Source organism: Pistacia vera, unplaced genomic scaffold, assembly GCF_008641045.1.
Source record: "Pistacia vera cultivar Batoury unplaced genomic scaffold, PisVer_v2 Contig545, whole genome shotgun sequence".
Lineage (NCBI taxonomy): Eukaryota > Viridiplantae > Streptophyta > Magnoliopsida > Sapindales > Anacardiaceae > Pistacia > Pistacia vera.
In genome coordinates, this window is record NW_022196385.1 from 262,962 (window position 1) to 283,962 (window position 21,001).

The 21,001-nt window shown below is 33.7% G+C and overlaps 3 protein-coding genes across 4 annotated transcripts; all 3 read right to left on the minus strand.

Moving 5' to 3' along the window:
• Positions 1–2,298: 2,298 nt before the first annotated feature.
• On the minus strand, positions 2,299–3,347 carry LOC116107645. The gene is made up of 2 exons (XM_031393934.1): positions 2,527–3,347; positions 2,299–2,420 (listed from the first exon to the last, which is right to left on the minus strand). The coding sequence occupies exons 1-2, from the start codon at positions 2,894–2,896 to the stop codon at positions 2,299–2,301; spliced, it is 492 nt and encodes a 163-aa protein (XP_031249794.1). The 5' UTR covers positions 2,897–3,347.
• Positions 3,348–4,716: 1,369 nt separating this feature from the next.
• On the minus strand, positions 4,717–19,705 carry LOC116107682. 2 transcript variants are annotated; one of them, XM_031393981.1, is made up of 5 exons: positions 19,630–19,705; positions 6,959–7,059; positions 6,795–6,872; positions 6,376–6,447; positions 4,717–5,303 (listed from the first exon to the last, which is right to left on the minus strand). In XM_031393981.1, exons 1-5 carry the CDS (start codon positions 19,651–19,653, stop codon positions 5,183–5,185), a joined length of 396 nt encoding a protein of 131 aa, XP_031249841.1. In that variant the 5' UTR covers positions 19,654–19,705; the 3' UTR covers positions 4,717–5,182. The 2 variants fall into 2 exon arrangements, with proteins under 2 accessions (XP_031249841.1, XP_031249840.1); XM_031393980.1 differs by lacking the exon at positions 19,630–19,705 and adding an exon at positions 8,406–8,555.
• LOC116107679 (flavin mononucleotide hydrolase 1, chloroplatic-like) lies at positions 10,060–14,295 on the minus strand. Its single transcript, XM_031393976.1, has 6 exons — positions 14,153–14,295; positions 13,493–13,544; positions 12,753–12,867; positions 11,912–11,982; positions 10,875–10,962; positions 10,060–10,455 (listed from the first exon to the last, which is right to left on the minus strand). Exons 1-6 carry the CDS (start codon positions 14,234–14,236, stop codon positions 10,290–10,292), a joined length of 576 nt encoding a protein of 191 aa, XP_031249836.1. The 5' UTR covers positions 14,237–14,295; the 3' UTR covers positions 10,060–10,289.
• Positions 19,706–21,001: the final 1,296 nt, after the last annotated feature.

A 21,001-nucleotide genomic window follows, 5' to 3' on the forward strand; every position in this document is an offset into this window, starting at 1 on the left:
GCTACAAACACAAAATTGAAGATGAAATTACTAGCTTCTTGGCTTCAAGGGTCGTTGGGAGGCGACTTTGAAGAACTATGTCGGCTTTGTCTTCACAGGCTTAGACATGGACATCTTTGTTCAATCGGAGAAAAACTAAACTTGACTGGAGATATCCCTGCTGGGAAGATCTGTGGAGGACCCCAGGTGCTTTTGTTGAACACTTAATGGATTTCAATTGTTGTTGTCATCTAGAATAAGATGGGAAATTTGTGGTGTGAGTCTGGTATATAATTCATAATGAGGTATTTTGTTTTTCAACATGGTTGGGAAAATTTTGTCAAAGATAATTGTGTGAAGTGTGAGGATTTTTTAGTTCTTAACTATGATGGTGATCATAAATTTGACGTTATGATTTTCAGGAGATCTGAGTGTGAGAAGATAGAATATGGTGATTCTATAGGCATCGACAAAGAGGTGAAGATGGAGGAGGATGACATTGTTGGTGTTGCGGTTTTCTGAGATTAGAGCAACAGTGAATCTAATGAAAAAGATAGTGATGACAGTGAATCTAATGCAGGAGAGAGGAGGCGGAGGATACAGGGGAGATGAAAACCTTGCGACAGTACCGTGGGGGTTGTGAGGGAGTTGCAGGGATGCAGGGGGTGTTGTAAGGGCCAACGTTGGTGCTTGAAAGAGAATAAAGGTGGCAAGGATTGCTAAACCACTTGTATAACAATGTAAATTCAGGTCTCCAACATACTGCTTCAATTTCTTCTCTGTAATCGTCAATATCAAAGTTTATATTGGCATCAACACCAAAAACTTGATTGCCACTCAATCATAAGCCCTGAATCATAAGAAAAAATTTCACCACTATGGCATCATAATCATACCAAAAAAACCAAGCATTTCAAAGTTATATGCCTTGCCACAGTAAGAGCTGTGTTCAAAACTCTACAAAAATTCAAACTTTAGTATCAGAAACAGCATAAAAAAGCCAATTTTTAGTTTTACTATATAACCCAACTGAAAAAAGATTAAACAACACAAGAAAACTCACCCAAGTAGACTTGCTTTCCACAATCCGCGCAAAAAAATGAACAAAGAAAATAAGTTCAAATTAGTTCCACATTGCAGACATCAACACTCAATTAGTCGAATAGGTGAATCATTCTAGCTTAAAAATAACGCAAAAACAGAACCAAACCTAAAGCATCAACTGTGATAAACAATAGGCACACTTTGTGCAAAGTGAGAACTAATTTATCAAGGAAAACACTAAGAGTTTCTAATGTTATTTACTTTTTACCAATAAAAAGAACCTATCTTAACAAAAGACATATAATACTATTTTTAAGCAACAATAAAACAAATGAAAAAAAAAAAATCAGAGCACAAAAAGAATCCCCAAATGTAACACAACTTGGCAATTTCATGTAAGAGATTGACATCTTAAACAAAATAAAACAAGTACATTTGGTCATCGTCGATTTCGAGCTTCTTATGGCACCCAGTAGTCGGATTTGCAAATTAAACCCAAAATAACCAAAACGAAACCGTATGAGAAGATCCAAAAGAATTTGTGTATTATTACGCATAAACTTCAAAACCAGAAACTTTATCCAGAAAACAGAAAAGAGCTTTTTGTTGATGGAGTCAGTCGCTTCGCGGCTCACATGAGAATGCTAAAATTCTGCTGCTCAAACGACTCCTCGAGGCGAAGAGTTGATAATAGATCGGACACAAAGCCCCTAGACTATAAATTCGGTTGTTGTAAAGCTACAAATTTGGGTGGAAGAGGAACAGCAACTGACAGTGGCGGGTGGTGGTGGTAGAGTAAAGTCGGCGGCGACGGTGGTGTAGAGGAGTCAGCAGTGGGAGAGGTGCCATGGTTTGTTTGATTAACTAACTCCAGAGCACCTCCAAGTAACAAAGCATTTGGCAAGTTCTAAGAGTTTTCACAAAATATTTCCATGCCGCCACTAATCAATGCAACAATGTAAAATCATCACGACATGAACAATCCAATCCATATATCAAACAAATAATTTTGTATGTAGAGCTCAATTCGAACACCCAATTCCTATCAAACCAGAAAAATGATACACATATAAACTCATAATTTTGTATGTAGAGTTCATGTTCATAATATTATTCTGAATGAAAACATCATTGAAATCAGAGGTCATATGTGTCCAGTAACTTTATCAGGCCAGATATCAAAAAAGGGTAACATTTGCCAAATCTTTAGTATCACAATTTATATATGATCCCCAATTTCATATAAAACGTTAAAGTGCATTGCTCATTATAGGACTAATTGTTGGCATTGCTCATTATAGGACTGATTGTTGGCAATGTTACATTCACACCAGCCAAGACATCATTAGCTCCTTCACGCACTCCATCCTTTTTCGCAGCCCTTTTCTTAGATCCTCCTGAAACAAATTAACAGTAGGTTATTTTTATCTTACACAAGTGTGATTACATCTTAATGGAGGTTACCTTTTAATGAAGAGCACAAAAGCGTTATAGTATGTTTACCATTGTTTCCACATTTATTCTTGCCTCTTGTCATCAAGTTCATTGCTGCTGCTTCTTCTTCTTCTGATGCTGTATCCTTCACCTCCTCTTTTCCTGCATTATATTCACTGTCATCACTATCTTCTTCATTAGATACACTGTTGCTCTGATCATCGGAAACATCAACACCAACAATGTCATCATCCTCCATCTTCACCTCTTTGTCCATGCCCACGGAATCACCAGATTCTATCTTCTCACATACAGATCTCCCGAAAATCATAACATCAAATTTATGATCACCATCATAGTTAAAAACTAAAAAAATCCCTACACTCCACACAATTATCTTTGACATAATTTTGCCAACCATGTTGTGAAAATAACTCATTACAAATATATCTCAGACTTACAGGCCATAGCCTTTCCATCTTATTTTGATTAACAACAGCGATTGAAAATCCATTGAAGTGATTGATAAAAGCATTTGGGATTTTCTACCAAGGCTCCAACACCTAGAAAAAGATATAGTTAAGTACAAATACGTCTTTTTCAGATACGGCTCCATTGACCCAATTAATATCCCATAGACGTACTTTGTGTTAGGAAAAAGTGCTGGTTTTAATCCATACCAATTACTCAATCCTTAGCAACTTTTATGAATCAAATCAGCCAATTCAGGATTTGGCTTCAGTATTGTGGACATTGCTGCTCGGATTGAAGGGACAGTGACTCGAGTTGAGAGGACAACTTTCCCGTATGTCAGCACATAGCTCTTCCCAAACTAGTTCAAATGTCTGGAAGGCATGGACAATACTGTGGGCAAAGGTTGAAGACACAAGTTGAGTTNTGCTTTTAGGATACAATGAAGCACTATTATGTTTAAATAAACAAGTAGGGGCTTCTGAACTCGCCCCCTGCTAGGAATAGGAAGGTAAAAAGAGTACGTATATCGAAGCCTACTCGCATTCGTAACAAATTTATCACACTACGATCTCCCCACTTTCCGCCGCTCCCGCGTCTTCCATTTCAAGTCCAATGTGGGAAAGCGAAAGTAGTCCCCTTATCCCACAGGTTAGATGAGAAAGAGTCCCGCGTCTTTCATTTCAAGTCCAATGTGCACTATCAATAACATTAGGTACACCAAAAAAGTTGTACCGAAATTTTGTATTGATCTACGTGTAACACGCGTCTGAATTTTTTTATAATTTTTTTCTAATGAACGGCCGTCCATCAAATTTGGACGACCGTTCACTCACATGGATGTCTGTCCATATTATATGGACGGACGTCCTTTATATACAAGGGACGAGCGTCCCCATTTAAAGGACGCCGTCCATAAATAAAATACAATAAAAAAATTTGCAAAACATTATGGACGGCCGTTCATAGGTTGTGGACGGCCGTCCCTTAATTTTGGATGGGCGTCTGCAAATACGAGACGCCCGTCCAAACTTAATTTGTTTTAAAAAATAAAATAAAAAATTTGGACGGGCGTCCCTTAAGTTTGGACGGGCATCCGTAACTAATGGACGCCTGTCCATTATGTATGGACGGCAGTCCACACTTAAGGGACGGTCGTCCCTTGTGTAAACAGCAAATTTAAAACTCAAGAAACTGGAATTTTCTTGACATTTTCACTCCGATATCTTCAGCCACGCTTCACTCAGTTCAACGCCCTCCATTTCATCGTCATACTCTACTCTAAAAACTCCCTCTTCATCTTTCCTAAGTTTCCCAGCCAGCTGATGAAACTCTTCCATAACAACCTTCAACCCGTCCTTGAGTTTCTCAACCATGGCGTCGAACTCTTCGTTACCCTTATAAAGAAGCAGCTTGTGGTTGTAGTAAAAAGCTATATATGGAAGATCGAAGGTGATCAATTGGCATTCTCTTCTTCCTATTATCTTGCCGGGCTTGATGTGGGTTTTTCCGGTGACTTCACCTTCACCGTGTCTTGTGATTTCTTCTCCACTTCTTGGGTTGCCATTGTGACTGAGTTAAGGAGTAGTGTTGTTGAGATAGTAAAGATGGAAGAGATCGGATGAATTTTAAATTTTCAAAGATGGAATAGAAAAGGGAAAATACCCAACTGGGGTTGTCTTGAAGAATAAGTTANGAAACATTCCCACTTCAAATTGACCACATTTATACCAAGTGTCTCCAAGATTGTTCAGTTGGTTGGGTATCAGAAATGATTCTTGTATCCTAATGTTTTAGTATGAGACAACTGAAACGGAAATTTTCAGGAGATCCAAACATTCCCATGTTTTCAAGAGTTAAAACCTCCATCCCAAGTTTAACCAACAGTGTTTCATCAACACATAGAAAGCTTCTTGATGATGCTTTGACAGCTATAGCTCAAGTTTAACAATAATCTTTCAGAGACGTTAGCAACCAGCTATACAGCCTTTGCTTCGTACAGGACCTCAACAAGGCATATTTCCTATCATCCATCTCGAACATAATTAGCAATTCAAATATTTTTTTGGTACATAATATTGGATAGATACAAAGATATCATATGTCATACACTGTAATTCACAAAAGAAGGCAAAATACAACGGAAAAAGAAACTGCTAATATCATTGACTATAGTTGATATTGTTAAAAGTACCCAACAGTGCTCAGTTCCATTTTTAGGATGGAATGGCATTAGCATAAATAATTCTTTTAATTAAAGGGCAGGAAAAACTATACCTGGTGGAGCCTCTTTCCTCCTCAATAATTGGTGAGATGTGGTGACGAGCTCAGGCTCTCCATACTGCCACAAGATATCACTAACAAGAATGGATGGTCTGCAATCCAAGAACAAAGATGTTGGAACAGGAAATTTATGAGAAATATATTTTCATACTGTAATGCGTGCACTTATGAAACAAATCCAAAAATCTGAATTCCAACATTTTTTTCATTAATATATCAAAATTATTACATTCAACGTAAACTGGTACTACTACTAGGGCAATGCTGCTGTTATAACGAAATCCAAACATTCATAATCAAATTTGTTAAGTCAAATGATTGTCAGAGGCACACAAAAGATGTTTGCATTCAGAACAAGTAGCAACCTGATGTCAGACTCAGTATTCCACAAAAAGATAAGATAAAGTAAAACTCTTAAAAGGCACAGAAACGAAAAAGGAAAAAATCATCCATGCAGGTTCATCACAATAAGATGTGCAAATATAACTGAAAATCAACTCCAGCTGAAACTATAAAGAAGATTGATAATATCATCAAATATATACTATAATCATTACAAAACGCTAAATTAAATTAATTCAGAGTAAAACAATACACTTAAATTTTCTAAAAATAAAAAATAAAAATAGAAAATTTGTAACAGAAATTAAACACCTTCAAATCTTCTCGAGGAACCTGCACTAATTAAGTGGATTCACTAGGAACTGTTTTCAACAAATTGAACAGATTCACTTTTGTTTTATAAGTCTTACTTTCATCATCGAAGTACCGTTGTCTTAAACTAGTTTTATACCCTAAAACTATAGTATTAGGAATCAGAAAGCATCTTTCAATGGTTCTCTCAAGTCATCAAGTTGATGGTTGTGCAGTTTAGCAACATGTTTCAATAAGCCACAGCAATCTACAATAGCTGAGAACCATGTTGCATAGTATTATTAATGATAAAGTCCACCTATTTAAGCTTCATATTTGAGGATGAAAGATTAAGGATCTAATAAGCGGCAACATGATCCACATCATCACCTCATTACATGTTTTATATATGTGCTCCCAGGATTATTTATCCAGCAAACTTTAATACACGACAAGACATAAGGAGATAGACGCAAGAGTGAATATATAATGTAACAAATCCTAGGTATGGCATCATGTTTCTTCACATACATTGAAGTCTCAGGGCATCGCTCTAAAATCAAGTGTCGATCATCTCCTTCACCAACAGATTCATGGGCAAATCTACATAATCAGAAAAAGTTCATGATATCAATGAAAGGCTTAAAAAAAATAAGTAATCCTGTAATCAAATGAATGCTCAATTTAGAACATAATGCATATATGAAAGAATGAGATCAATTTAGCAACAAATAGGCATTTAAAGGAATGCCCTGCAGTAGTCCTCTGAGGGCCCATATTCCCATGAGGCTATCCACTTGGGATATAATTTCTCACAAGTTTAAAAAACCCCCAAGGGTGTAAAATCTGATACTAGTCTTCAGATTCGAACCCAGTGAACTCATAAGGAAGGTTAGGGGATTTAAGGGTATGAAGCATGGGAAGGGGCAAAAAAGGAATAAAAGAACTACCCAAATATATCTGCCAATCTATGCAAGAGAAGACGACTGTAGGAGTTCATTGGTTCCAACTCAAGGACCCCATCAGTGCTGCAATCAAAACATATTATTAGAAAAGTATTTACATAAGCTAACAGCCTTAAGAAAAATAGCTTCATATAACACATTTTTTTTACCTGTTATCATCCTGAAGGAAGTTGACCAAGGCCTCCTCCATCGAAAGTACAAGATGCTTACATGGAAGATTGTCCTTCACAAGGAAAGCCAACTCCTCCACCTGCAAGTTCATCATCAATATGTATGGAGTAGAAAAGATCATGGGCCCCTCTCACATTTGACTTAAATAAAACACACACAAAAGAAAACAAAACAAATAAAACCATTTAGTTTGAAATTTGATCAAAGAAAACATGCAAAACCCTAGTCCTAGCATCAGTACCAAAAGTTTGGCAAATCAAAAGAACATGAAAAACACCATTTACTCCATTAACGTTGGCCTAATACACTAATAAAAAAAAAAACTAATCGTTTGGAATTTCATCAAAAATTCCAGCCATTTCTTAAAACTGAATTACTAAAACAGAACACCAAAAACCCTAGTCCCACTTTCCTAATATTAAAAAAAGAAGAAAAGATTTAACCAATCATAAATGCTCCATCAAACACTTCCTAATCATTAGTAATAACACCATTAATGAAACAATCCCAGTGGGTTTTCCTAACAAACACTTAATCCATTAAAGTTTTACCTAAAACAATAACTAAACTAAAATCAACTTTATACTAAGAATTAAAAAACTTAACTTTATAATGATAAATTCAACTTCAGCAGCCCACCATAAAAATTCAACAGTAGAAACTAAAAATACCCAGTTGGCATAGTACCATCAACTATTATTTGTATAAGACTTGACAAAGACATGATATTTGCCCTAAAACAATTGCTGCACTAAACTGTAACAACTTTAAGTTATAAATTAAAAAACTGAACTTTACTATTACAAATTCAAATTCAACAACCCACCATACAAATTCAACAACAGAAACTAAAAAACTAAAACACCCCGTTGATCATCCATTATATCTTCATTAGAATTGATATAAACATAATATTTTCCTTAAAATAATAGCTAAGAATTGAAAAACTGAACTTTATAATGATAATAAATTCAACTTCAACAACCCTGGCACACAAAATCAACAACAGAAACCAAAAATACTCAGTTGACATATCATCATTTATGTCTGTATATGAATTGATAGACATGATATATGCCCTAAAACAACAGCTATTCCAAACTGTAACTAGGAACAACTTTCATGTTAAGAATTAAAAGCTCAACTTTATAAGATAAATTCAATTTCAACAAACCCCATCATACCAAATACCCAGTTGGCATATCATCAATTATGTTTCTAACTAAATTCACAAGGAACAACTTTATATTAATAATTAAAAAACCAAATTGTAATAAAAACTTCAACTTTCAAAAACCCCATCAGTCAAAATCAAACGTAGAAATCATCCACTAGGTTTGTATATAAATTGAAAGAGACATAAATTGAAGGCAGAGAACGTTAAAACAGTAACCAAAATTGAGAAAAAAGAAGATGAAAAGTTACCATGGCGAACTGAGTCATGCTCATTTTAATGGAAAAGTAGGAGGAACAGTTAAAGCAAGGAGCATGAATTGTTGAAGAAGAGAGATAAAAAGAGAGGTAGATCAACAAACAACCGCAAGAACATGATATGTATTTGTTCCTGTAATTACATTTTTATTGCTTTTTTTTTATTACAAGGTATATTCTTTATCTTTATATATTCAAATACTCATAATCACTATTTTCTTTATGTTTTTAAATATTTATTTTATTATTTCACTAATTTGTATAATTATTTTTCTATGTAAAAATTCAAAGTTGGTTTGAATTAGCAATTTAATTCAATAAAATCCGAAATACTATCAAAATTTATAATAAAAAAATTATTTATTCTTATTAAAGAATTTTAATTATATGCGACCTTAAATTAACTAATATAACAGATTTAAACTTATTCAATTTGGTCTGAATTTCTAATACACACGTGTTGTTCAAGTTTTTTTTTTTTTTTTTTAAATAAAAACATTTGGTTTGATTTGGTTCTGGTTTAGTGAAAATAGTAATTTATAACAAATCCATGGATAATTCAAATGGTTAGAACGAATTGGAGATAGGGTAGACAGACGCACAGTTTCAAGTTTAATTCTCTATTTGAACATTCCTGAATTAAGTTTAAATTGGGGGTCAGTGGATTGTTGTGGTAATCTTTCTAAAAAATTAGTCGAGATGCATATAACCTAGTTCAAACACTTTGATTAAAAAAAAACAAATTTAATATCAAATATTTAGTTAAACATTGTCATACGCTAGATACTATCATCTAATATGTTAGACAATGTTGGATAACTTGTTAAATTGTACTACACAAAATGATAGACGAGTTTAATGCTCTGTTTTAAAACCTGAAACGAACCGGCTAGTCAAACCGGGATTGGGTAACCTCTCCGATCTAGTTCAGGTTACAAGAGGTTTTTGTTATATTTGAAATTTATAGGGACTGATTGAAATTATTTAGGAGTGTTTTTACAATATTTCAAAAATTTAGATTCTAATTAATTATTTTGCGCATTTTAAAAATAAATTAAAATTTAAGGGACTAATTTACAGTTTTTAAAAAATACTTCTGATGCTGATCAGTGATCGACCTAAGACTCAATCACCTTACCAATCTTATAATAAGTCAGGTTTTAAAACAATGGTTTAACGGATGGAAAGATGTTTTTACACATACAACTGATAAAACCGTACACCTGTAACATATTATTCAAGTATTTAATCGTAAAACGTCAAACTTGTTATATTAAATGATAATTTACAATGAAATGAGTTGTAACACTTTATTTTAGTACTGAAAGTTATGTGATTATAAGTTTCATGTTCCAGTAACGTTACCAATCTTGTAACGGCAACAAAAACGTCGCGGATTAAACAGTTCTCTTCAGCCTGCCAAATTCTGCAAAATACACGAACAAGGGAAAACTATAGAGTTCTTCAAGTTTCAGAAACTGTTTCCTGGATTTCTTTCCATGGATAGTGCTGTTTTGTTTGTTTTCAGATCCTACACAACGGAACTGAAATACACAGTTTGACGATGATTCGATTAAAGACCTCGTGTACAATCACAAGAAACTTTACGTGAAAAGTTCAACAAATTCATGTAAGTTGGAGAAGCTGATGAAAAGCTGGGAGAATTTCGGCAAGGATTGATATTTGATCAAGAAGTTAATAGAATGCATACAATTTAGATGAATTGAAGGCATTTATCTTTCGAAGATATGGCCAAAAGAAAAGAAAATGTTTGTAGTACTCATGAATTTATAGCATTTTACTACGATTTGAGAAAAAAAGAGGAAACAATTATGAAAAGGAGGGCATAAAGTCATAGGATAAAACCATCCACAAGAATTACGGTCTCTGTTCTTTGGTGATCTGGGATTGGTTCTCACTTCTGGGGAATTTGTTTGTTGAAACGTTGATTCCCATTTGGGAGAGATCACGACGCAGAAAATCGGCACCCTTGAACTGCAGACCGACTATGCCAACTTCAGTTGCAGCCTCCACGTTCTTTAACCTGGTGTCAGTCCAAGGCAATAAATTAGCGAGCAAAGTGAAGCTCAAAATGTACGACATTAAAACAAACCCAATCTCTTTCTATGAAAACATGTTAAGCCGATTCAGTAGGCAATGCTAGTCAACTTTCAAGAGATACCTATTAAATACAGAAAATAGTAACATTGATGTCTTCTAAAAGTCAGATTACTAGCAATAAAGATGAATTGTGCAGATCATTTTGACAGATACTTTACAAAAACTGAAGTTTTGAAATGATCCAAATCCAACTAACATGTCAAGAAGTAGCAATTTTGGCCCATACTTTTGGCAGACTACATCTAGTGGCAACGAGAATAGAAGACATGTAAATCGATTCATACAAGAAATCAAGATTCTATAAGAGTAATAGTTTAATATATATAGAAATTAGAAGGATACCTGTCATCAATGAAAATACAATCTCCTGAATCAACCTTCAGATGTCTCACGACTTCCAAGTAAAAATCAGGATCAGGTTTCCTCTTTCCTGAAAGAAGGCGAAAAACGTATCACTGTCCAGATGGACCAGGCTGTGCTAATGTCCACAACAGATACAGGAACAATCGTTGTTTTGCAGTAGAAGACTCTCTAAAACAGTCAGATGGCATTCAAAAAGAACATTAACTTGTTAGCTAAAATAGCAGAAAATCATGCTGATAATACAGGATACTTTGCACCACTGATCTAATCTCGAAATAAGAGATCAACAAAAAATCACTGGCTACCCTCTAGTTTGGAAGTGCTGGATGGCTCGCTGAACTATTGTAGTATAATTTGAGACAGAAACCTTTAACATCTTCAGTCATGGTTTGATAGCTCAGAACAAGCTCCTTTCACCAAAACATGCCATACGCGCTCAGGTATATGACATAATAATTTATCCCAAACAGTGAATGACTGTGGTTGAACTTACATGGCTTAACTGCCCTGCAAATTATGGATCACAACAACTCTCAAGCCTAAATTCATTCTCACAAGCTGTAACACAACATTGCTTTTATGATCACAATAATATTTATGTGGAAAAGCTAAAATCTACGAAAACCAGTACTAGCAAAAAGATAAGTATACTACACATGTATTAAACTGAACAGATTTCCCTCAAGCCTCCTTATACTCAAATGACGGAGAAAAAAAAAACATAGATACTGATAGCTGATTCATATCTTGAAGTTATGATCTTATTTCCAATATATATTACAAAATACTAGGTAGATTAAATTTATTCCTAATAGAACAAATGTCAATCTATACATGAATACTTGAAAATCTATAAAAAGAAGGCAAGGCAAGGATAATATTCTGACCAAAGAAAACAGACTAAATTTTGGTGTCACCAGCACATACTGAAACACACACATATACATCCAATTTAATATGTTTGGGGTAAGAAAGCGAGTTCATAGTATCAAGCAACTTCAAACTAGTGAACATACCTATGGCACAGGAACAAAATGTCCATGATAAGTAAGTTGAGATTTTTAATTTGTCCTCAATTATTCTGTACCTACAAAACACATTTTCAAGAAAATGATGAGCCATCCACTGTCAAAGGAACTGCCTTTGAAAAAACTGAAGATGCAACATTGAAATTTTGGAGCTGATAGTTTTACTGATGAAACTGACGCTTTGGATTTGAATTTGCTTTCAGATTACCATCGAGAGAAATTAAAACTCAACAATACTAAATATAGTTTCAACTATAATAAACAAACATAAGTGTCTTTAAGTGTATCGTGTACTCTATAAATTTAAAGGCAACTAGTCGGTTTGGTGAAGCAGGTTGTGTGCACTAGCGAGCTGGAGATTCCTCCATCTCACTGGCCACCATTTTGATAAAATGTTTTCATCACTTCCAATTTGGGAGGTTTTAGCTCTCATGTACCTTATAGACATATAAAAACAATAAAAATAAAAATTGATACATCTTGCAGGATGCAGAGCTGATTTAGAGGACAAAGAAGAAATTGCTTATTCTTTGTATGGAATGAGGATTTGCTAATGGATATGAAAGGTATTTATGCTATACATAGAGGAAATGTTTTACATTCATAAAAAGTCTTTAAACCAATTAGATGGGCACTCTCTGCAGAATATATACAGCATGTGTGGGATACTCACTCTTTCCACTAACTTCAGTGTGAACAGAAATTTTAAGCAACGGCTATTATGTATTACCATATTTGTTAAAAGAAAGAAGTTCGTGCATAAATTTCTTTTTTCTGTGCTTAGGTTGGTCAAAAGACCCTCCAAAAGTAAAAACCAAGTTCACCTTACCAGATAGGATAATTAGTGAAAGCATGCATCTCATAGTTGTTTTGTTTTAAATCAAAAAGCAATTCTTCAACACCTTCTATGTAATAATATCCTCTTCTCATACAATTTTTAAGTCCTGCAGAGATTTTTAGTTAAAATTAGTATTTTACAAATAAGGAGGGATAGATCCATAAAAGAAAGAGAACATAGAGCATATCAGCATATCCAAGGAATAGTCATTCAGAAATAAAGATAAATCAGTATATCTGCAATTGATTCTCAAAATATTACAATAAAATACAGTGTTTCACTTTGTAATTTGAGTAATTGGTGGAAAGGATAAGAAAGACAGGCTAAAGTGATTCATGACATAAAGAAAATTACAAACAAAATGATAAGGTACAGACCACTAACCAGTACAAAAATTGCTATTGAATAAGACTTAGATTTTAGTTGGATAAAATGTTAATTAACAATTTATTATCAATTATTCATATTTGCTTGGCTCACGTATGTAACCAACACTTGTTTTGAAAAAGAATCTAAACAAATAATGCAGTTACCAACATGTAAGAAAAGAAAATAACAAATATAAGTTGCATTGTTACTGAAGCAAAACTCGGTTATAAAAAAAATACATTTCATATGATTTCTTGTTCTAAAGTTCAAAACAATTTTCAGGCAAAACCCAGAACATGCTCTCTGCTCTAACATGGCAGGCACTAGATTGTCAGAGCTCATAAAAAGAGAAAACTACCAACCTTCCAAATCGAAAGGCCTTCCGTCTTTAAAGAATTTTCTGGCTAACTCCATCTAAAATAAGACAAAACACATTAGTATAGGACATTTGATAGGGACCAAAAGCAAAGAACAGCTCATTTAGATGATCAATTGATGTAAATTTAAGAAAGCAATAGAGCGGATTTTAAAGCAGAAGGGAGTTATTCAGGCTAAAATCTATCACATGATGAAGAGTATGAGAGAAATTGCCAAAAAAACAGGGGCATTACTTTGCAAGATATCCTCAACTTTTGGGAGGAGAGACCACCCCACATTTCCGACAAGTTAAACAATCCAGAAATAGTGATTATTGATCAGCAAGTTTAAATTCCAAAATCACTTGTGTTTCAATGCAATCCCAGACTTCGAAATATAAAAAAGGACACACAAACACAAAAAGAAAACAATAACATAACCATTATGCAATCAAAATATATACAAGGATATAAAATCCTTTAATGATTTTTCAAATTTCAAACATGAAGTGACCTAATTACATAATAAAATTGATCACTCAACATTCTATACCATACAAATTTAATCATTCAATACTACAAATGATGCCTCAAATCAATTTAACTGAAAAATGAGTTCTTTCAACTGAATGAAAGATAATATTTGGACATAAGTGTCGCACATACCTCATCAATCAGCCCCTTTTCGAATTCAAGCCATGCAGTTGGGTGCTTGCATTCTATTAGTTCCTTCATAGGCATTCTGAGCATAAATTCTCATTTTGATTATTGCAATCTTAATATAAGGAAATAACTGGAAAGATAAAGAGAAAGGCATGCTGACTATCCAAATACTGTTTCTGAAAACTATCTCTGATTACTTCCATCGTTTTGCCTTTCGTCTCAAGGCTTCATGATTCCATCCTCTCAAAGTCATACTTTTCTGCAATTAACTGCTCTGTGAGTTAGGAATTTCTTTAGCATGATAGAAACAAAGTTATTCTTTCTACAGAGAAAAGATACTGAGTGGAGAAACAGAGGAAAGGTAAAAGGTGTGAAACACTTTGGAGACACAACATGTAAGTATATCCCGGTTCTTTCAGAAATACAAAAGCAAAGGGAATTATTTAGTGGTACATATATTAAATATCCCAGTTATCCTCAGATATTGGAGCTTGTTCTCATTAAGAACAAAATGAAGATAACATTACGAAACTAATAGTATTTCCATATCTACAATGCATATTAAATATACTTAAAATTAGTTTAAAACATCGAACTGTATACAACATCACTTTAATAATACATAAAGGATGACTGGTACATGTTACCATTCTAACATCATAGCTATTTCGATAACTTTATCAAGCCTACTATAACGATGCCAGGAAAAGCTGACTCACTTTTGGGGTGCTTCAACAAGCTCTGGCTGCAAAAATGCCCGCAAGCAAATCACAGAAGATGCCAGCAGCAGAAGGTCCTTTGGAGCTTTGATTCTTTCCCCTTTCATTCCCCTCGCTAGTAAATATCAGTAAAAGGCTTTTGAAAATTTCATCAGGTGCACCATAATCGATTCCTTGAAACATGAATAAAACATCTACTATGAGCAAGTGCTTGGTCTCATGCTTTTCAATGGAAACCATCTTTGGCTGAGTGTAACCCAAGCTTGAGCAAACATTCTCTTTGCAGCTCCCAAATGTTCCCCTTGGAGTACTCTTTGCTGACGCTGGTTTTACTTCTTCCATTCCCAGATACACTAACATCGGTGTGATGCTTTTCAACTGGTTCTTGAGGTGTAGTTCTATCGCTTTGTGATGGCGTTCTACATTTTTGGAGATTGCCCTTTGGTTTACCACGAACATTGGTATTTCGTCCTGGTGAGGAAGTGGTTTCCTGATGAGCTTCAAACTGAATTGGGTCTGGCTTATCATTGTTTTGAGTGTTAACTTCATTGGCTAGTTGTGCAGATTCTTTGTCGTCTCTAATAACATCAGCTTGATTCCCAGTTTTTACTTTTGGCCAACGCATGTGCAATCCATCGCCGAGCAACGTCCGGAACATTTCGTGGCTTCTGCTAACAGGTTCTCTTACTGCGCCCCACATCCATTGAAAAAATTCTTTCACGAGCAGCCAAATATGCGGCTTCTCTCTCCTCAAAGGTATGTTCAACAGAGGAGATTGAGAGCTCAACACTGAAACAAACACAACTTTTTTATTCTCAAGAGTAACCTGTATGCTATTTCGCATTAATTATAGAAAGAAAGAAAAACATATCAACAAACTAGATCATGGTAATAATTTAAAAAAAAAAAAAAAAAAGCAATTTAATATAATAACGATATTTCCTAGCGAGAATAAATATTCTAATCGTCAAAAAGGCTAATCTCAAGTAGCCTCACAACCAGAACTCTCTCTATCTTCTATTGTAAAGTTCCTTTTTAATAAATTCAGAGAAAATATCATTGGCTGATGATGAATGAAACATTCCCACTTCAAATTGACACATTATACCAAGTGTCTCCAAGATTGTTCAGTTAGTTGGTATCAGAAATGATTCTTGTATCCTAATGTTTAGTATGAGACAACTGAAACGGAAATTTTCAGGAGATCCAAACATTCCCTGTTTTCAAGAGTAAAACCTCCATCCAAGTTTAACCAACGTGTTTCATCAACACATAGAAAGCTTCTTGATGATGTTTGACAGCTATAGCTCAAGTTTAACAATACTCTTTCGGAGACGTTAGCAACCAGCTATACAGCCTTTGCTTCATACAGGACCTCAACAGGCATATTCCTATCATCCATCTCGAACATAATTAGCAATTCAAATATTTTTTTGGTACAATATTGGATAGTAAAAAGATATCATATGTCATACTCTGTAATTCACAAAAGAAGGCAAAATACAACGGAAAAAAAAAACTGCTAATATCATTGACTATGGGTGATATTGTTAAAAGTACCCAACCGTGCTCAGTTCCATTTTTAGGATGGAATGGCATTAGACATAAAATTCTTTTAATTAAAGGGCAGAGAAAAACTATACCTGGTGGAGCCTCTTTCTCTCCATAATTGGTGAGATGTGGTGACGAGCTCAGGTCTCCATACTGCCACAGATATCACTAACAGAATGGATGGTCTGCAATCCAAGAACAAAGACGTTGGAACAGGAAATTTATGAGAAATATATTTTCATACTGTAATGCGTGCACTTATGAAACAAATCCAAAAATCTGAATTCCAACATTTTTTCATTAATATATCGAAATTATTACATTCAACGTAAACTGGTACTACTACTAGGGCAATGCTGCTGTTATAACGAAATCCAAACATTCATAATCAATTTGTTAAGTCAAATGATTGTCAGAGGCACACAAAAGATGTTTGCATTCAGAACAAGTAGCAATCTGATGTCAGACTCAGTATTCCACAAATAGATAAGATAAAGTAAAACTCTTAAAAGGCACAGAAACGAAAAAGGAAAAAATCATCCATGCAGGTATCACAAAAGATGTGCAAATATAACCGAAAAAAACTAGCTGAAACTAAAGAAGATTGATTATCATCAATATATACTATAATCTACAAAACGCTAAATTAAATTAATTCAGAGTAAAACAATCACTTAAATTTTCTAAAATAAAAAATAAAAATAGAAAATTTGTAACAGAAATTAAACACTTCAATCTTCTCGAGGAACCTGCACTAATTAAGTGGATTCACGGAACTGTTTCAACAAATTGAACAGATTCACTTTTGTTTTATAAGTCTTACTTTCATCATCCGAAGTACCGTTGTCTTAAACTAGTTTTATACCCTAAAACTATAGTATTAGGAATCAGAAAGCATCTTTCAATGGTTCTCTCAAGTCATCAAGTTGATGCTTGTGCAGTTTAGCAACATGTTTCAATAAGCCACAGCATCTAAATAGCTGAGAACCATGTTGCATAGTATTATTAATGATAAAGTCCACCTATTTAAGCTTCATATTTGAGATGAAAGATTAAGGATCTAATAAGCGGCAACAGATCCACATCATCACCTCATTACAGTTATATATGTGTCTCCCGGATTATTTATCCAGCAAACTTTAATACCGACAAGAACATAGGAGATAGAGCAAGAGTGAATAATAATGTAACAAATCCTAGGTATGGCATCATGGTTCTTCACATACATTGAAGTCTCAGGGCATCGCTCTAAAATCAAGTGTCGATCATCTCCTTCCACCCACAGATTCATGGGCAAATCTACATAATCAGAAAAAGTTCATGATATCAGAAGCTAAAAAAAATAAGTAATCCTGTAATCAAATGAATTCTCAATTTAGAACATAATGCATATATGAAGGATGAGATCATTTGCAACAAATATGCATTTAAAGGAATGCCCTGCAGTAGTCCTCTGAGGGCCCATATTCCCATGAGGCTATCCACTTGGGATATAATTCACAAGTTTAAAAGCCCCAGGGTGTAAAATCTGATACTAGTCTTCAGATTCGAACCCAGTGAACTCATAGGAAGGTTAGGGGATTAAGGGTATGAAGCAGGGAAGGGGAAAAAAGGAATAAAAGAACTACCCAAATATCTTGCCAATCTATGCAAGAGAAGACGACTGTAGGAGTTCATTGGTTCCAACTCAAGGACCCCATCAGTGCTGCAATCAAAACATATTATTAGAAAAGTATTCACATAAGCTAACAGCCTAAGAAAAATAGCTTCATATAACACATTTTTTTTTTTTACCTGTTATCATCCTGAAGGAAGTTGACCAAGGCCTCCTCCATCGAAAGTACAGATGCTTACATGGAAGATTGTCCTTCACGGGAAAGCCAACTCCTCCACCTGCAGTTCATCATCAATATGTATGGAGTAGAAAAGATCATGGGCCCCTCTCACATTGACTTAAATAAAACACACACAAAAGAAACAAAACAAATAAAACCATTTAGTTTGAAATTTGATCAAAGAAAACATGCAAAACCCTAGTCCTAGCATCAGTACCAAAGTTTGGCAAATCATAAGAACATGAAAAACACCATTTACTCCATTAACGTTGGCCTAATACACTAATTAAAAAAAAAACTAATTGTTTGGAATTTCATCAAAAATTCCAGCCATTTCTTAAAACTGAATTACTAAAACAGAACACCAAAAACCCTAGTCCACTTTCCTAATATTAAAAAAAGAAGAAAAGATTTAACCAATCATAAATGCTCCATCAAACACTTCCTAATCATTAGTATTAACACCATTAAGAAACAATCCCAGTGGGTTTTCCTAACAAACACTTAATCCATTAAAGTTTTACCTAAAACAATAACTAAACTAAAATCAACTTTATACTAAGAATTAAAAACTAACTTTAAATGATAAATTCAACTTCAGCAGCCCACCTAAAAAAACAGTAGAAACTAAAAATACCCAGTTGGCATAGTACCATCAACTATTATTTGTATAGACTTGACAAGAACATGATATTTGCCCCAAACAATTTGCCTATAAACTGTAACAACTTTAAGTTATAAATTAAAAAACTGAACTTTACTATTACAAATTCAAATTCAACAACCCACCATACAAATTCAACAACAGAAACTAAAAAACTAAAACACCCCGTTGATCATCCATTATATCTCTCATAGAATTGAGATAAACATATATTTCCTTAATAATAGCTAAGAATTGAAAAACTGAACTTTATAATGATAATAAATTCAACTTCAACAACCCTGGCACCAAAATCAACAACGAAACCAAAATACTCAGTTGACATATCATCATTTATGTCTGTATATGAATTGATAGACATGATATAGCCCTAAAACAACAGCTATTCCAAACTGTAACTAGGAACAACTTTCATGTTAAGAATTAAAAGCTCAACTTATAAGATAAATTCAATTTCAACACAACCCCATCATCCAAATACCCAGTTGGCATATCATCAATTGTTTCTAACTAAATTCACAAGGAACAACTTTATATAATAATTAAAAAACCAAATTGTAATAAAAACTTCAACTTTCAAAAACCCCCATCAGTCAAAATAAACGTAGAAATCATCCACTAGGTTTGTATTAAATTGAAAGAGACATAAATTGAAGGCAGAGAACGTTAAAACAGTAACCAAAAATTGAAAAAAAGAAGATGAAAAGTTACCATGGCGAACTGGGTCATGCTCATTTTAATGGAAAAGTAGGAGGAACAGTTAAAGCAAGGAGCATGAATTGTTGAAGAAGAGAGATAAAAGAGAGGTAGATCAACAAACAACCGCAAGAACATGATATGTATTTGTTCCTGTAATTACATTTTTATTCTTTTTTATTACAAGGTATATTCTTTATCTTTATATATTCAAATACTCATAATCACTATTTTCTTTATGTTTTTAAATATTTATTTTATTATTTCACTAATTTGTATAATTATTTTTCTATGTAAAAATTCAAAGTTGGTTTGAATTAGCAATTTAATTCAATAAAATCCGAAATACTATCAAAATTATAATAAAAAATATTATTTATTCTTATTAAAGAATTTTAATTAGCACCTTAAATAACTAATATAACAGATTTAAACTTATTCAATTTGGTCTGAATTTCTAATACACACGTGTTGTTCAAGTTTTTTTTTTTTTTTTTAATAAAAACATTTGGTTTGATTTGGTTCTGGTTTAGTGAAAATAGTAATTTATAACAAATCCCTGGATATTCAAATGGTTGAACCAATTGGAGATAGGGTAGACAGACGCACAGTTTCAAGTTTAATTCTCTATTTGAAGATTCTGAATAAGTTTAAATTGGGGGTCAGTGGTGTTTGTTGGGTAATCTTTCTAAAAATTAGTCGAAGTGCATATAACCTAGTTCAAACAATTTGATTAAAAAAAACAAATTTAATATCAAATATTTAGTTTAAACATTGTCATACGCTAGATACTATCATCTAATATGTTAGACAATGCTGGATAACTTGTTAAATTGTACTACACAAATGATAGACGAGTTTAATGCTCTGTTTAAAACCTGAAACGAACCGGCTAGTCAAACCGGGTTGGGTAACCTCTCCGATCCAGTTCAGGTTACAGGGGTTTTGTTATATTGAAATTTATAGGGACTGATTGAAATTATTTGGGTGTTTTTACAATATTTCAAAAATTTAGATTCTAATTAATTATTTTGCGCATTTTAAAAATAAATTAAATTTAAGGGACTAATTTACAGTTTTTAAAAAATACTTCTGATGCTGATCAGTGATCGACCTAAGACTCGATCACCTTACCAATCTATAACAAGTCAGGTTTTAAAACAATGGTTTAACGGATGGAAAGATGTTACACATACAACTGATAAAAACCGTACACCTGTACATATTATTACAAGTATTAATCGTAAAACGTCAAACTTGTTATATTAATGATAATTTACAATGAAATGAGTTGTAACACTTTATTTTAGTACTGAAGTTATGTGATTATAAGTTTCATGTTCCAGTAACGTTACCAATCTTGTAACGGCAACAAAAACGTCGCGGA

Excerpts from the sequence above, each read along its gene's own strand:
- LOC116107645 (XM_031393934.1), bottom strand. The coding sequence starts at position 2,896 with ATGAGTTATTTTCACAACATGGTTGGCAAAATTATGTCAAAGATAATT. Across the intron at positions 2,421-2,526 it reads GAATAAATGTGGAAACAATG|GAGGATCTAAGAAAAGGGCT; the intron begins GTAAACATACTA and ends AATTTGTTTCAG.
- LOC116107679 (XM_031393976.1), bottom strand. The coding sequence starts at position 14,236 with ATGCTCAGAATGCCTATGAAGGAACTAATAGAATGCAAGCACCCAACT. Across the intron at positions 12,868-13,492 it reads AAGGCCTTTCGATTTGGAAG|GACTTAAAAATTGTATGAGA; the intron begins GTTGGTAGTTTT and ends AAATCTCTGCAG. Across the intron at positions 10,963-11,911 it reads ATTTTGTTCCTGTGCCATAG|GAAAGAGGAAACCTGATCCT; the intron begins GTATGTTCACTA and ends GCCTTCTTTCAG.
- LOC116107682 (XM_031393981.1), bottom strand. The coding sequence starts at position 19,653 with ATGAGCATGACCCAGTTCGCCATG. Across the intron at positions 6,873-6,958 it reads TTCCTTCAGGATGATAACAG|CACTGATGGGGTCCTTGAGT; the intron begins GTAAAAAAAATG and ends TTTTGATTGCAG. Across the intron at positions 5,304-6,375 it reads CGATGCCCTGAGACTTCAAT|ACCATCCATTCTTGTTAGTG; the intron begins GTATGTGAAGAA and ends CTTGGATTGCAG.